Consider the following 15,644-nt stretch of genomic DNA (forward strand, 5'->3'; position numbering starts at 1 on the left):
CTCTACATTCCACATGCTTGCTGTCAGGGGGTGGGGGTCCCCAGTTTGAATATGATTATTTCGGGGGTCACGGTCATGGCTGTGTTTTTCCATCATATTAATATAACCAAGAGTGATTGAATACTTAAAAGGTTGTACTTTTTGCAAAACTGTTAATTAAGTCTTAATTAACAGTTTTGCAAAAAGTACAACCTTTTGTGTTATATTTTTAGCATTATTGTATAACGGTACATTATACACGATAATGCTGAAACTTTGGATAATATAAAAAGCCCTAAGGGCTTGTTTCCATTGTGGTTCGGTGTATTCACTAGGTTTTGATTCACTCACTGCTCTTCACAATAAAAACACTTAATTATTAATATTTTCCTTACAAGATTTTTAATAGGCAATAACCAATAGTAGTGCTGCTCATTACAACAAATTCATGTCACACAGGTCAATTAAAATGCTTTAAAAGTGCTTTATAGATTGTTGCAGTGTCATGCATTTTTTATATGGGCTTATTTCATATAATAAGTGCAATACGAATAATAACATCCACAGAGTAGCGCACATTAAATACTGTAAATTTGCAGAATCAATCAAAAATATTTCATTCATTGGCACACTGGCTTCAAAGGCAGTTTACTGATACTGTACAACAGTCATTCTATCTATATAGGTAGTCAGCCTTAATGTTGGCAGCAATCTCCACCTCCCATTGATCTCCATTGTTGAGCAGCTTCTCTTTATTGTACAGCAGCTCTTCATGGGTCTCAGTGGAAAACTCAAAGTTTGGGCCCTATAGGGAGTGACGGAGGGATATGAAGGGATGAAAGGAGAGAGGACAAGAATAATTCAAGTTTATTAACTTTTAATGTTGCATCTTATACATATATTTAAGGTATGAGTATACTATATAAATTAATTTTGTATAAGTTGCAAAGTTTTCATGGATCTCAAAGTGGGGCAAGCTGTCAATTTGGGTGGTCATAGTGTTTCTATGGTAAACAGTTAAACATTTCGCGTTAGTGGCACGCCCTATGGGCAGAAGAGAAAGCGCTTTTGGTGGTACACATGTCAATATGAAACTGTTTGCCTGCAAATTACAGGTAAACAGTATGCGATGTCATTGTCACATGTCTCATAAGATCATTTGTATCTAATTTGTTTCACTGTTTGTTTTCTCACTGAACAGTGACATTTGTAGCATTAGTGTGTTAGGGATCACAACAGGTGGCCCCACTTGCAGAATCTATTCTAGAGGTACTCGGAATCGGATGGAAGACAGTAGGAGAAACCCGGATGGGAAACACAAGGAAGGAGCCCGGATGGAGGATATAAGTAGGGAGCACGGATGAACACACAAGCAGGATTCCCGGAATAAAAGATAATAAGATTATAAGCCTTGAAGAAGTAATGAAAGACAAAGATGTCTCAGAGAAGTCAATTGTAATTCTTTGAATCACAAGACTAGTCTCACAAGAAAATACCAAGATTGATAGCTAAAAAGAAACAAACAAGAGGGGAGCGAGTGGTTAAATAAGTCAGGATGTTACGGCATGGGTGTAAGTGAAGTTGCATTTTTCTCTACGTTGTTTAGAGACCCCTCAATGTGTCATTCAAATTGGGGGTAAATCGGACGCTGCGTTCAAGATATTTGCATTTGTTTGTAAAATGGCCCATCCTGCAAATTTTGGAAGTCAATCATAGATAGCCACTCAGAATGGAATATAAAACATCTGAATGATACTTGTTTATCACATGACTGCAGAGACATTGTGTACCCATTTGTGAGAGTTTTAGACTATCTTTAGTTGTCGCACTACTAAAGAAGTTAAAGAACTAAATGCTAAATGGCAGAAAATATAATTAGACGGAAATGGGCATGGCCTACTACAGTATATGGGAAATTATGTCATGACTCATGATCCAAGGAATCATAAACATTTTCTTTTTAGATTAATAGGTTGGGGTGAGTCTATGAGGTCATGATGTGACAGAATCATGTCCATGTCTGGAATTGTCTGATTAGTCACAGACAATCCTACAGAGGAGTGTGATTGTCTCACACCTGTGAACATGAAGGGGTGTATATATAAGATGTTGGTATCATGTAAGACACTGTTGATGAAGGTCCAGAGGGAACAAAACGGCTGTCAATTTGAATATAAACTGATGCTTCTGAGCAAGAGTAGTGTGCAGGATTTTTGTTCATGAAATGTTTTTCCTGATTGTTTCATTTGTGTCAATGTCCAACGCACCTGCATCTGAACGAAGTGGATGTAAGAATACAGGCACGCACGCACGCACGCACGCACGCACGCACGCACGCACGCACACACACACACACACACACACACACACACACACACACACACACACACACACACACACACGCACACACAGGCGCAAAAACATAGTTTTTCGGCCTGGCCAAGACGATAACACTATAACGCCAGTATAAGCTATTCATAGTTTCCATGAGCTGTTTGGCTTACCTGAACAATGGCATCGACAGGGCAGGCCTCCTGGCAGAAGCCACAGTAGATACATTTGGTCATATCAATGTCATAGCGTGTAGTCCTTCTGCTGCCATCAGCACGTGTCTCAGCCTCGATGGTGATGGCCTAGGGTCAATGAAGACAAGAGACAGGACAAATAAAAAGTAAGCAGTAAGCATGCAGAACAGGCATGGACATTTGCACAGGTGCCGCTCAGAGATGTGTGAATGTGGACCTCCTCAAGACTGTGGAGGACACACAGGACCTCCTGCATAAGCAGTATCTTGACTTTAGAACATAGCATACAAGGCCTCAAGTGGGCTATGAATGTGAAGCAAGTTGCCTGCCAGGGCCAGTTTTCCAAACAGAAGTGCTTAAGTAGTTAATTATGGATTCAGATCTAAATGTTTATACTGTATCTACATTACTGTAAATCCAATCTCTCAAGACAGATTCAGCTCAAATAAAAAAACTTTATCTCCAGTAGGTTATAGACTACTGTAATGGTCTTCTCTCAGGTCACCCCACAAAACAGGCTGGGAGGCAGAGACTATATTTTCGCCCCTGTTCGTCGATAGCCTGGCATGGCCAGACAAATATCACTGCGTAGATATATTATATATATATTTTTGCACTGGCAGATTCGTCTGATTTCCAGGCTAGTCTGTCGACTGTCTGTCTGTTTGTGAGCAGCTAATCTCAGCCAACTCACATAATTCAGTACACATTATCTCTGTCATGTGAGTCATGTGAGTCAGTTTTTCATATTCCCTTCTGATTGTCTACGATTGACTGTTGCCCCACCCGCAAAACAGTTTGCGGGTGGGGCCCGTTTAGCAAAAAACTGCCACAAATCATGAACTGATCTAATCTGCCCCAGGGGGCAGGGGGATGATGTGAGGACGTAACTCGAGTGGTGCTGAGTCGGCTGAAGCGGACTTCGCAACGTTCGGAACGGCGACTCGCTCGCCTGAGCTCGCTCAGCGGTGCCTCTCGTGGCTCAAGTCCGCTTCAGACGGCGCACCTCTGTCGTTTTAACTGTTTTTGCCTAACTAGTTCCTAGCTTAATAGAAGGGGCTGTAGTCTGTTCTCACCAACTTAATATACGGGGCTGTAGTCTGTTCTCACCAAGCGGGCCGAGTGTTCCACATCGCTGGTACCGACTGTTCTCACCAATCCGGGCCGCTTGTACTAAGTGTTCTGCAAAAAAAAGGGTCCAACTAGGTTGCTGTACCGAGCGTTTGTAACAAAAACATGATTTCTTTCTTCCACCAAATTAGGCACAAATGCACTTTTGCGTCATGTGACAATGACCGTCAAACAATTAGATTCACAAAAGTGTAGGCGGGGCCTATTTATTTCATGAAAACGGCATATATTTTTGAACAGAACATCCAATCATCCCCAAATCGGAATGACATGTTGGCCCACCTCCAAAAGTGCTTTCACTTCTGCCGGGCACCACAAACACAAGAGGTTGCCCCATCTGTCATACAAACTCTATCCCCCCCGCAGCTTACTCGTTTCCTGACGGCTGCACCCCACAACTGACACAGACCTGGATAGGCAACCCGGCCTGTCTGAAATAAATATCACCCTCCCCGCCTGGCTTCCCACCCTGAACACGGGCCATCGTATATAGATGCTTGGCCAAGCTGGATGCACTGCGGTGGATTCGAACCCCTAGACTCCATGGTGGTGGACAGGACAGGTACTTTACCCATGCGCCACACTTGTTTCTTTTGATACAAAAATATTTTTCAATTGGCACCTCCTTTATTTCATTATCTATTTATAGTCATTTTAATGTATTTCTTTTCTATTCCTATATTGTTGATGCTTTATAGTCCTATAGATTGATTTCAAATACTGGGGGTGGGGGCTGGTGTGTGGATTTGAGTCCCGCGAGCGAGTCGCCGTTCCGAACGTTGCGAAGTCCGCTTCAGCCGACTCAGCACCACTCGAGTTACGTCCTCACATCATCCCCCTGCCCCCTGGGGCAGATTAGATCAGTTCATGATTTGTGGCAGTTTTGTGGTGTTAAAATATTGGTTCAACTCCGATTACTAGGGAGTCACTCACAATCATAATCTATTTCAATATGGGTTTGTGTCCCATAATCCCAGATTAGTGGGGTTAGAGTAAGCTATGGTGTGGGTTTCTAGTCCCAACTAATACAATAGGCTAGTTCCTCGCAAGAGTTTTATCCATTTTTATTGTGTGGGTTCAAGTCACATAACCACTATAACCAGTTTTGTAGGGTTAATCCCCCTTGTGGTGTGGGTTTGAGTCCAATATCTTTATTTCTCTTTAAATGCGTTTGTATGCCTTAAAACACATTGAATTGAAAGGTGCTATAAGTCAATGTTCCTTGCCATAAATAATGTAAAAGTATAATGCTTAGTGACATATATATTGTCTACACAATATATATATATATACACAATATAGAGAGAAAGAAAGAGAGACAGACGATTTACGTAGCACGTATTGCCACACACACTGCACACCATACAATTTTACTTCATTGCAAGAATAAGAAATGTGTTCACCTGGGCAGGGCAGATGGCCTCACATAACTTGCATGCAATGCAGCGTTCCTCCCCATTTGGGTAACGACGGAGGGCATGCTCTCCACGAAAGCGGGGCGACAAGGGGCCCTTTTCAAATGGATAGTTGATGGTGGCAGGCTCACGGAACAGATAACTCAAGGTCATCCCCAGTCCTGGAGTTGGTGCGTGTAGAAAGAAAGCCAGCCAGAGAAAGAGACAAGCAAAGAACCACTGATTATAGTACAGACTATGAGGTTCAAGTACAATATAGTGTGTGTATGTGTGTGTGTGTGCGTGCGTGCGTGCGTGCGTGCGTGCGTGCGTGCGTGCGTGCGTGCGTGCGTGCGTGCGTGCGTGAGAGAGAGAGACCTCTAAATAGTTCAGTCCAAAGGAGAGTTGTAGCTGCCCTGTCTGTGATGGACTTCCAATCATTTGGCAGTTCCTTAGCGTTGACATATTCTTCGGAGAAGAACAGCAGCAAGGAGAGACAGAGGGTGTGGTCAGATAAAGTCTGATGATAATGGCCCTTTGTCGAAACAAAGAAACCTATGAATATAGCTGTTTTTTTGTGTATGACTTACTGTAGCCCTTTCTTGGCACACTGAGACTGAAAGACCGGATGAGGCCAGGATAGACTCCAATGCCTACTGACACAAATAGGGCATGATTATAAAACAGTCATAAAACAAAATATGACCAGTAGGCCTATAGCTATTATTTAATAAATATTTGTTATTGGGCCTCAAGGATGCAGTAGGCTACAGCCATTGTATTACCTGGCCTCCAGTAGTAATAAAGAAAGCGTAGACTCAAAGTATACATCTTGTAAAAAGAAACAAAAAAACAAAGGAGACAGATGTCACATTATCCAGTGGATATAATGGTAGCACAGTAATGTTTAGTCAGCATGCTGTCAGTCTGCATGCTTGTGTATAAGGAGAGAGGGAGAGTGCTGAATAATAGTTTTGTAATGGTCCTAATCCATTACTTTCTCCAGTGGTGTAAAGTAACGAAGTAAATTTACTCAAGTACTTACCTAAGTACAAGTTTGAGGTATTTTTTACTTTACTGGGATATTTCCAGTTTTCAGCACTTTTACTACTCCACTACAGAGGCAAATATTACACTTTTTACTCCACTACAATTATTTGAAAACTTGAGTTTCACTTTGTAGATTTGGATTATTATTACGAAAACATACATTAACCACATCAACCCTATACACTTTTTGGCCGTTTGAAAATAGCCGATACAAGCTCACAATGGTTGCCATGTGATGCATTGAGCTTAGATCTGCTATTTTCAAAAGATTTCTTATACATTTTTTATACTAAAACTTGTGAAATGGGACATTCTGTATAATGAGTACTTTCTACTTTTGGTACTTTAAGTACATTTTGATACCAATTCCGGACTTTTACTTGTAAGGGCGCGCTCCCACCGCACTTTTATTTTACGATGGGGCGGAATCTGCCAATGCTTTGTCAATGCAAATGCGTGCATTGGCAGATGAGGTAAAATAAAAGAGGTACATAGTATTTCTACATTTTCAGTATTAATACTTGTACTGAGTAAAAACATTTCGTACTTTTTCCACCACTTACTTTCTCCATGCAAATAAAAGCCCATTAGATAAAATTGCACACTTCCGTTGGTTGTAGCCTATCGTCAACATTCATAGTTAAAATAAGCCAACATTGCATCATTTAATCTGAAACATATTCTCTCTTTTTTTTTTATGAACAAGCTGTTCAATTATTACTGACTCCATTATCAACATAGTATACGTAACAAGAAATAATCATAAGCGGTGAGTGGCACTTATTTATTTAAACGACCACAAAAAGAACACCACACACTTAAATTAATAACAAGTTCAAGGCACTTACCTTACCTCGGCAGGCTCGTTCACAACTTCTACTAGCGGTAACCATCAGCACACTCTAGGGGCACCATCTGTGTGTCGCACCAGTTTGTTGTTGTGTAATAAAGATGATGAAAAAGAGAGGAAGCCCGAAGCCCCGGCGGTGGGCTAAATGTAGCGCCATGTTTAGTGTGGCAGTTAGCCATGGTTCACACGACGGTCGTCTGACATGACCGTCATGGATGAACTTCAACCTGGTGTTTGCACTTTCTCTATTTACGGCCCGCACATCTACATACACATTCAAAATTCAAATATAAAGTACTATTCCCACGGTCACAAATGTTACAATTACGTACGGGCCCTCAAGAGTACCCGTATCTTCCGTATTGCTCAATAAAAAGCATTTTAATCCGATCGGTGGCCATTTCTTCCATATTTTTTTTTCCGTGACCCTATCGGTTGGGAGGTGTATTGCACTCTGATATACTAAAACTATATGAGGAAATGGCCACCAATCAGATTAAAATGCTTTTTATTAAACAATACAGAAGGTTGAAGTTAATCCATGTTTGTTTCAGAGCTAGTGTGGCAGTTCAGGTAATGTATTGATTGATTGATGTACTTTGTTTAGTAAGACATGAGAACAACAGTACATGGAAGTACAAATTCACAATACAAGGTCTACTAAACTGGAAGACTCATTAAGCACTGAGCTTGTTTAAGATGAGATCCGCATGCACACAAATCATGATGACATATAAGAGACAGACAGATATATGTATGTAGACTTCCTCCTGGCCCGTGGGTGCTTAGAAATGACAGCCCATTCTATGACGTTTTGCTTTACCACTGCAGAGAATTCTGTGTTTATTATACCATTTGGGTCATTATATGTTGTGAGATTAGCCTACTGACTCTGAGACAGAGGCGTGGGGTGGGGGTGGGGGGTGGGTGCAGAGAGAGAGAGAGAGAGAGAGAGAGAGAGAGAGAGAGAGAGAGAGAGACAGACACGGGGTGGGGAGGTCAGTGTTCCTCCTCTTCCATAACTTGAGGATCTGCTTAGACAAGCCAAACCAATTAATCTAAGGAGGGTCTCTGAAAAGGTATTTAAACACAACATAATATATTGTTTTAACAATGCCATGGCTATAGGTGTGGTTATCTTTAGGGGAGAGAGGAAGTTGCTTCACAGTTCTGAAACTGAACCAGAAATGGTATGATGTTGGTCGATTTAACAGATTTCCTTTGAAGCTTTGTTCGATGATCGAACATTTTGCATTCAGCATGAAGGTGTTCTCCTATAATTAACTATTAATGTACTATTACTGACAGATTTCTTTCCCTCACCAGTTGGCAAAGGTCTCTCTGAAACAACTTCAGGTGGGTGGCTTTGCAAAATGACAAGTCTGACTGATACATTACCAGTTCTTATGATGAAAGCGTAGGCTAAATGTCATATTTTGTGTGGTGGTGATGATGATGACTAGTGCCAAACTTTCTGTCATCTCCTCTCCCTCAGTGAGATGTTGAATCTAACCAGCCCAGTCCAGAAGAACCTCAGTGAAGAGGACGGTTCTGGTTCAGATGCAGGATCGGAGGCCAGTTTTGGACCAATGGTCACCGAGACTGATCGGTTTGGTTTCATTCTGGCTAATGGATCCAAACAGGAGTAAGTAGTTTCCCCTGTGTAATTATCTATTTTGTTTCTAAACCCTATGTTGTTGTTTTTTACTTGTCATGGTCATCATTATTCTTTTAATCCCTGTCTTAATGTAATACTTTATTTTTAATTGCAAATTAACTAAAACAAACATAAAAGGTTTTTATTAACACTGGACAAAACATATAGGCTATATAAGATGTGTTGGTTTCTCTCAGTTTCACTCTTGCTTCATTAAAACTGTATTATTCCGCTGTTTAAATGGTGAGTGAATCACAGACAGACAGACAGACAAATAAGATAGATAAATTCATAGATAGAATAGATAAATTCATGGATAGGACAGACGCACGCACACACACACGCACGCACGCACGCACGCACACATACATACATAGACAGACACGCACACACACAGACACACACAGTTAAATGCCAAAGTGTTCCGTTTCACTAGAAAGAAATTGGATAATTGATACACTGTTTAAATGAAGCCTTTCATTAGAAAAAGGAAGCAGTATAAATTCAGAACATGACCAGTTCAGACACAAGCAACTATCACCTGCAGTCCTCACACTCCCCCTGTTGATAACATCCTGGCCTGCTGTCTCACGCTAACGTGTGGTTTTCCTGTTTCCTGTCTTGTTTTGCGGCACTGCTCTCGCTAACGGTAACACTAGGGTGCATGCTGACAATTGAGCTTTACACTAGTATAGTCTCTGTCCACTTAAAGGGCCACATGTGCCTAGAAGTAGAGATGCACCATACATGTATAAGTTCTATTTTATTATAATAACAGTTTTTGTGTTTGAAATGCTGATCTACTCTTATGTATGTTGTGTTGTGTCAGGAGCGTGGGCCCTCCCCCTGAGCTGGTCAGGCAGAGAGAGGCCAAGTGGATCAACATCATCAGCCAATGGGATCACATCTTACTGAAGAACAGCAGCAAAGTATAGCATGAGAAAGATACACCAAAATATTGTTACTGTAAACACTGTCAATTGATGATTTACAAGAGGTCAATGGTACTATTATCACAGACTGCTTTTGTGGAGTTATACGCACATCAACAGTGGGTACAGGGTTAAGTGCAAGGCACAAGTAGAACACGCACACCAAGCCGAAGTCAATCCATGGTGGATCTTCAGATCTTCATCAGGTCACAGACTACAACAGTACAACTGGACTATAAGGATATCCCATCAAATGCTGAATAGCCATATGTACTGTATAACTAATTCACAGCATATACTCTATGCTGATTTTATGTCTTCTTTTCCCTATCCCTCAGGTCAAAGAACAGTGTCAGAAGGGCATACCGGCCTCTCTTAGAGCCAAGTGCTGGCCACTGCTGTGTGGAGCAACTGATAGGATGAAACACAACAAAGACCTCTACCAGGTAGGAGGGGGAAAAGAGAGATGGAGAAGAGAAGGAAAAAATAAATATATGTTACTGCAAAAATAAAGGCCTTTTAACACAGAAGTGTTGGAAGTTATCCAGCTAATTTGTCAAAATATGTCATTAAGTGTTTGCTTATCATCACTGTCAGACAGAAATATTCAATGCCCAAAAAATAATTGGTTAAATATGTATAGAACCTACTTTCGATCTTGGGCATGCAATTATAATTGTTTTTCTCCACAAATTGCAAAAATAGGCAATTGTAGGCTTGTAGGTTGGCTATTTGTCATTCGACAAAAAATAGGGCATTCATTTATGAAAAAGTGTGAAATATATTTCTGCCTAGCAGCAATGTTTTATTATTTTTTATTATTTTCATACACTTGCTATGACTATTCTTATGACTATTCTAGAAAGTAGAGAACAAGGATGACCTTTAACATGACAGTCTTGGCTTCCTGTCTAATGAATGACACGCGCCTGCATGATAGAGATATTCTGTCCTTGTGTGTCAGTCTCTGGACGCACAGCCTGCACTGCAGAGCTGGGTGGATGTTATTGAGAGAGACCTGGATCGGCAGTTCCCTTTCCATGAGATGTTCCTCTCCAGGGATGGGCATGGGTAAACATCTCCACCCACCTTTACCTCTGCCTGATTCTGCATTTTTCAAATTGACTGTTGTCACTACAACGTTGCGGTTTGTGTGAATAATAACTTTTTTTCACGTTAAGGCAACGTGGTCTATTCCGCGTGCTCAAGGCCTATACGCAGTACCAGCCTGAGGAAGGCTACTGTCAGGCCCAGGGACCTGTAGCTGCTGTGCTGCTGATGAACATGCCATGTGAGGTAGTAATCAATAAACAGTAATCAATCGGTCTACTTACTGTAGACTCAGGATAAAATATATAGGTACTGTATGCATATGCCACACTTATAGTAGTAGTAACTCAAGCAAGGTGAAATTTAAATAATGCATGTTATATTTTAGCCCCGGTGGGATCAAACACATTTCCCCATTGTGTGGAAATTAATGTGCCATTCTGTTCTATATTGAAAATAGTCCCTTATGGGTAATTGCATGTTTATGTGTCTTCACCTTATTTGACAGGACACCTTCTGGTGCCTGGCGCAGATCAGTGAACAGTACATCCCTGGATACTACAGCCCTCTGCTGGTGAGAACACGCACTGCAGGAAGTTACATCAGTTACTTTATAACTTTATACATTTTTTGACATGAAGTGCCATGTTTTTATTTTCTTGATAGACAGTGTGTAATACCAACATTACATTTAATTATGACACCACATAAAAAATAATATTTCCAACATTTTGGATTTTCCATATTCATAACAAGTGTGATTATTTTTCTTTTTAAATATTTTCTTTCACATCAGACATTGTAATGATCATTAGACTCAGAGCAATAACCTACCTATCTCCCAGACTACCTCCCAAGTCAGATTTCAGAGTTTGAATTATTGTAAATTACACACACACAATGAAATACCTTTTCTTCTCTGAACCACCTGGACCTGGTGTGTGTGTGTGTGTGTGTGTGTGTGTGTGTAGGAAGGAGTTCTGTTCGACGCCGCCATTTTGTCTTGGGTTTTAAAGAGAACTTGTCCAGCTGCCCACAAGCACCTGCAGCGCCATGGGGTGGAACCTCTCATGTTCGCCACAGATTGGCTGATGTGCCTGTTCACGCGCCACTTGCCCTTCAACACACTGCTCCGAGTCTGGGATCTCTTTTTCTGCTATGGTATGTATGCATGACCTAAATATTAACACTATGATGTCATAACAAACCGGGTTGAGACACACGCAACAGCAACAAAGACATTTGTTAACTGTGAGGCAATCAAAGATGGTATCACATAATAGGGTGCAAAATAGGACAAACATTTGTTTTACACTTCGACTTGATTCCTACATTTCATTTACCCTACTGTGATGAAAATGTATGTATATATGTTATATATGTAAATTGAAAAGGAATCACCCTTTAGATTCCTCCCTCATCACCTCCCTTTCTCTTCTGTCCAGGGGTGCGTGTTTTGTTCCAGGTAGCGGTGGTGCTGGTACGCAGGGTGCTGGGCCACACGAAGCAGAGGCAGGAGTGCGAGGGACAGATGGAGACTCTGGAGAGGCTGAGGGGTGTCAAGGAGCACGTACCAGAAGAAGATGGCACCTTCATAGGAGAGGTATGTAATATGGCGTTATACGAGAAGGCTGCTGTGTTGCAAGCTCCCCAACGACTATTTTTGTTAACTGCAATTCATACACAAACTAATTTAACCCACTCCTTTATACCTGGTGTAAACTTGTGATGTGACAAAGTTAAAGTAAGGATAGAGTTGCCCTCCACATAGGTCATGTAGAATGAGCACACACTAAAAACCATGACCTATCTGAACTGCAACATACTGTGCAATGAACTACACTACACAAAAAATTGTATGACATCGAACCTAAAACTGGCAACCAACCTGCTCCTAAAAATACACCCAATAGGCTGGATCAATGTTTTCCCACTTAAAAATAGGACGTGGATGCACTAGAAAGATAAAAAAAAAAAGTCATAATAAGCTTATCATTATCTTGATATCCAATCACAACTATAGATAATGAAACTGTTGTATAGTACAGTTTAAGATCTGTGAGGTATTGGTGTGCTGCGGTCATAGAGACCGAAGGCAGAGTGCACCAGCGCCAATATCTCAACAGTATATCACTCCCTCTTGTGTATATTTTCTTAAATGTATTTCAATTAAATAAATAAAAAACATAGTAACATTATAGTTACATTTGTTTCAGGTGTGCTCTGTGCCGCTCTCAGTGAAAGATCTGGAGAGGCAGACTGAGAGGGAGCTGGAGAGGTGGAGGAGAGAGCGACCCTCATCCACATTTGACCCCAGAGGCCGTTGCCATGGATACAGGATGGCATGGGAAAGGTTTCAGTTGAAGGAGGAAGAAAGGAACAGGAAGGAGAGAGAGAAAAGCAACCTCTCTGTGCCTCTTGCTCGATCAGCCTCTACACTCTCCCTCTCTCCATCCATCCTCCGAAAGTGGAGGAAAGGGGTTAAGGCTGACACAAGCGATGGTGAAGGCAGAGGTCAAATTGGGAAGCGTCATTCGATGGAAGCAAGGGAGAAAGGAATGGACAGCTGGATTAATAGCAGTCCAAAGAGGGTGCAGCACATAGAGGAGGAAGAGGCCATGGTCTTAGAGGAGCACGAAAAACACATGGAACCAAATCTAACTGGACAACTCAAGCTTGAAGAACAAGAGAGCCAGAGCATACCAACGAAACATAGTCAAGAGAAAGATATTGAGAGGAACCCCCCAAACACGCTAGAGCAGACCAAACATGTAGAACACATAAAGTCAGTTAAAAAGAACATACAGCCCAGAGAGACAGATGAAATCAACAGCTCTTCTAAAGTGCCGTCACAATGCACAGACAATTCTGAGGAAGGAGACAGAACTGCAGAGACAGAACCAAGGCAATGTCCAGTCAACGTTCAGTCCAGTGAAGAAGTCGTTCAGCACACTGAACTGGACCAAGAAGAGGAGCTGGATCTTAGTGGCCAATCACAGGACATGGAACAGCAGAGTCACAACCTGAAACAGGAAATGGAGGCAGGAAGAACAGCAGAAACACAGGAAGAGAAAACGAAACAGGTGGCAGTAAATGAAAATATGGTGTCCACGGGGGGGAAACTGACACAGATAATGGAAGATGCTGATAGTGATCTAAAACCAGGAGTAAATACACAAGCAGCAGAGGACACAATAAATGAAAATGTGACACAAACAGACCCAAGAGCAGAGAAGCAACAAATTGAAAACGTGCAAAATATGAAGATGGAAACGCATACAGAGATAAGTACAAGAACTGAGACTGAGGTCAAAATGGGATATAACACAGATCTGGTCTATCAGAGAGATGGGGAATCTGAAGCACAAACCACTGAAGAGTCGGATAAAGCAAAGGAGAAGCAACAAGAACCAGATGTGCTTAGAGAGACAGCCATGGAGTCACAGGCTGTTGTGGTAGAGGTTAGAGATAGAGATACTGAAACAGAAACTAATGTACTGGCACATGCCCAGACATACATAGAGGGAAATACAGGGACACAGGAAGAACGTGAGACAGAGATGCAAACAGAGCTGGGGAGAGGCATACATTTACACAAACAGTTAGAATCAAATAAAGAAATGACGAAAGAGACAGAAACGTCATTACCAACTGAACGCACTAACCAAAAAGACAAGACTGATTTAATAATTCACATATCTGTGGAATCCATGACAAGGTTAACTGCTTCCACAGGGGAAGACTTGGAAATACCATCTGCAGATTCCAAAACAGAATCAGATGAAGCATTGACTAAAAGTTCAGAGAAAGGGTGCGAGATGGAATTACCTGAGGCAACGGAAGAGGCTTTTTCAGCAGTACACACACAAAAAGACAAATACACAAGCACACCAGTAGTAACTCAGTCACACCTGGAGACTACAGACTCCATACCACCTCAAGAGAAGATACACATTTCTACAGAGCCCGGCCTCACAGAGAAGGGATCTACCATCAGTCCTGATGAGAAAATTAGTTCATTACAAATCTTTACACCAGGGCAGCCTGCAGCTGAACAGCCAGAGAGTCAGGTCACCATTAGTCCTATGGAAGACAAACATAAGACTGAAAATGTTACAGAAAACAGGAAGGATGCAGAAGCTGGCATTATGACGTCTCCGGACAAGATTGTTTTATCAGACATCCCTCAGCAAATGCATAAAGGCAAGTGCACAACGGACAATCCAAGCATTGCAAGTAAACCAGACACAGATGATTCTCACCCTCCAGCTGACCAGGCTGAACTCTGCAACCCAGAACTGATACAAGCTGCTGGCTCCCGTATAAGCACCTCCTCCAGTGACTTTCGCATACGCAAGTCATCCAGCTCCTCCGGATCCAGGTTAGCTCGCAGGCTTTCAGAGGACCTTTTCACTGCCCCGCAGCAAATTAACCTATCAGAATCTATCCCCAGACAACCAGAACATGCTCCATCTCAATCTATTCACAACTCAATTAACTCCAGCCAAAATCCCCATGACACCCAGTCTGGCGAGGCTTCCATCGAGAAAGAAGAGCAATCAATGGAGTCTAAAAATACTATTGGCATTAAAGAGACGATGGCACTACAACATGGATCCAGACACGGTCAGAAGTCTCTTGACACCCCTAAACGCTTTGGCCTCTTCCGCCGTCTGAAAGGAGAGCATCCAAAACAGACCAAGGAAAAAGCTGTACCTAAAGTCCAGGTCCCTAAAATCTTGATTCAAGACTTCAGTGATGGAGCAGAGAGGGACCTAATGGTAGAGCATGTAGAAGAAGATAAATTGACCTCCAGGGAGAGGAGGAGACGACGGAGGGAACAAGAGAGGAAGGAAAAAGAGGAAGATAAGTTGAGAAAAAAAAGAGAAAAGGAGCTGGAGAAAGAGAGAGAGCGAGAGAGGAGGAAACCGCAGACAAGGGGCAAGAGTTTCCAGGTGCAAAAAGACAGAGGGAGCAGTGGTTCCAAACGACACTCTGCTCCATATGCTGAGACCTACTTCTAACACACACATTTTGCATGTACTTGAACATTTTAAAGATGTAAATAAAACAATT

General features: G+C 41.8%; 2 protein-coding genes across 3 annotated transcripts; one reads left to right on the forward strand and one right to left on the reverse strand.

Moving 5' to 3' along the window:
* Window positions 1–415: 415 nt before the first annotated feature.
* On the reverse strand, window positions 416–6,971 carry ndufs8b (NADH:ubiquinone oxidoreductase core subunit S8b). The gene is made up of 7 exons (XM_084086033.1): window positions 6,933–6,971; window positions 5,815–5,860; window positions 5,620–5,685; window positions 5,408–5,497; window positions 5,039–5,211; window positions 2,484–2,612; window positions 416–784 (listed from the first exon to the last, which is right to left on the reverse strand). The coding sequence occupies exons 2-7, from the start codon at window positions 5,858–5,860 to the stop codon at window positions 653–655; spliced, it is 636 nt and encodes a 211-aa protein (XP_083942159.1). The 5' UTR covers window positions 6,933–6,971; the 3' UTR covers window positions 416–652.
* Window positions 6,972–7,887: 916 nt separating this feature from the next.
* On the forward strand, window positions 7,888–15,619 carry tbc1d10c (TBC1 domain family, member 10C). 2 transcript variants are annotated; one of them, XM_084041529.1, is made up of 11 exons: window positions 7,908–8,008; window positions 8,256–8,285; window positions 8,425–8,574; window positions 9,416–9,515; window positions 9,857–9,964; window positions 10,483–10,589; window positions 10,700–10,814; window positions 11,077–11,142; window positions 11,540–11,729; window positions 12,014–12,171; window positions 12,785–15,619. In XM_084041529.1, exons 3-11 carry the CDS (start codon window positions 8,429–8,431, stop codon window positions 15,590–15,592), a joined length of 3,798 nt encoding a protein of 1,265 aa, XP_083897655.1. In that variant the 5' UTR covers window positions 7,908–8,008; window positions 8,256–8,285; window positions 8,425–8,428; the 3' UTR covers window positions 15,593–15,619. The 2 variants fall into 2 exon arrangements, with proteins under 2 accessions (XP_083897656.1, XP_083897655.1); XM_084041530.1 differs by lacking the exon at window positions 8,256–8,285 and having other exon boundaries at window positions 7,888–8,008.
* The last annotated feature ends 25 nt before the right edge of the window (window positions 15,620–15,644 follow it).

Source organism: Gymnoscopelus microlampas (assembly GCF_963454915.1).
Source record: "Gymnoscopelus microlampas genome assembly, chromosome: 18".
NCBI classification, from domain to species: domain Eukaryota; kingdom Metazoa; phylum Chordata; class Actinopteri; order Myctophiformes; family Myctophidae; genus Gymnoscopelus; species Gymnoscopelus microlampas.

Coding starts and splice junctions, on each gene's coding strand:
- ndufs8b (XM_084086033.1), bottom strand. CDS start 5,860: ATGTATACTTTGAGTCTACGCTTTCTTTATTACTACTGGAGGCCAG. Junction 5,686..5,814: donor TTATTACTACTGGAGGCCAG/GTAATACAATGG, acceptor TATTTGTGTCAG/TAGGCATTGGAGTCTATCCT. Junction 5,498..5,619: donor TGTGCCAAGAAAGGGCTACA/GTAAGTCATACA, acceptor TCTTCTCCGAAG/AATATGTCAACGCTAAGGAA.
- tbc1d10c (XM_084041530.1), top strand. CDS start 8,429: ATGTTGAATCTAACCAGCCCAGTCCAGAAGAACCTCAGTGAAGAGGAC. Junction 8,575..9,415: donor GCTAATGGATCCAAACAGGA/GTAAGTAGTTTC, acceptor GTGTTGTGTCAG/GAGCGTGGGCCCTCCCCCTG. Junction 11,730..12,013: donor GGATCTCTTTTTCTGCTATG/GTATGTATGCAT, acceptor TCTTCTGTCCAG/GGGTGCGTGTTTTGTTCCAG.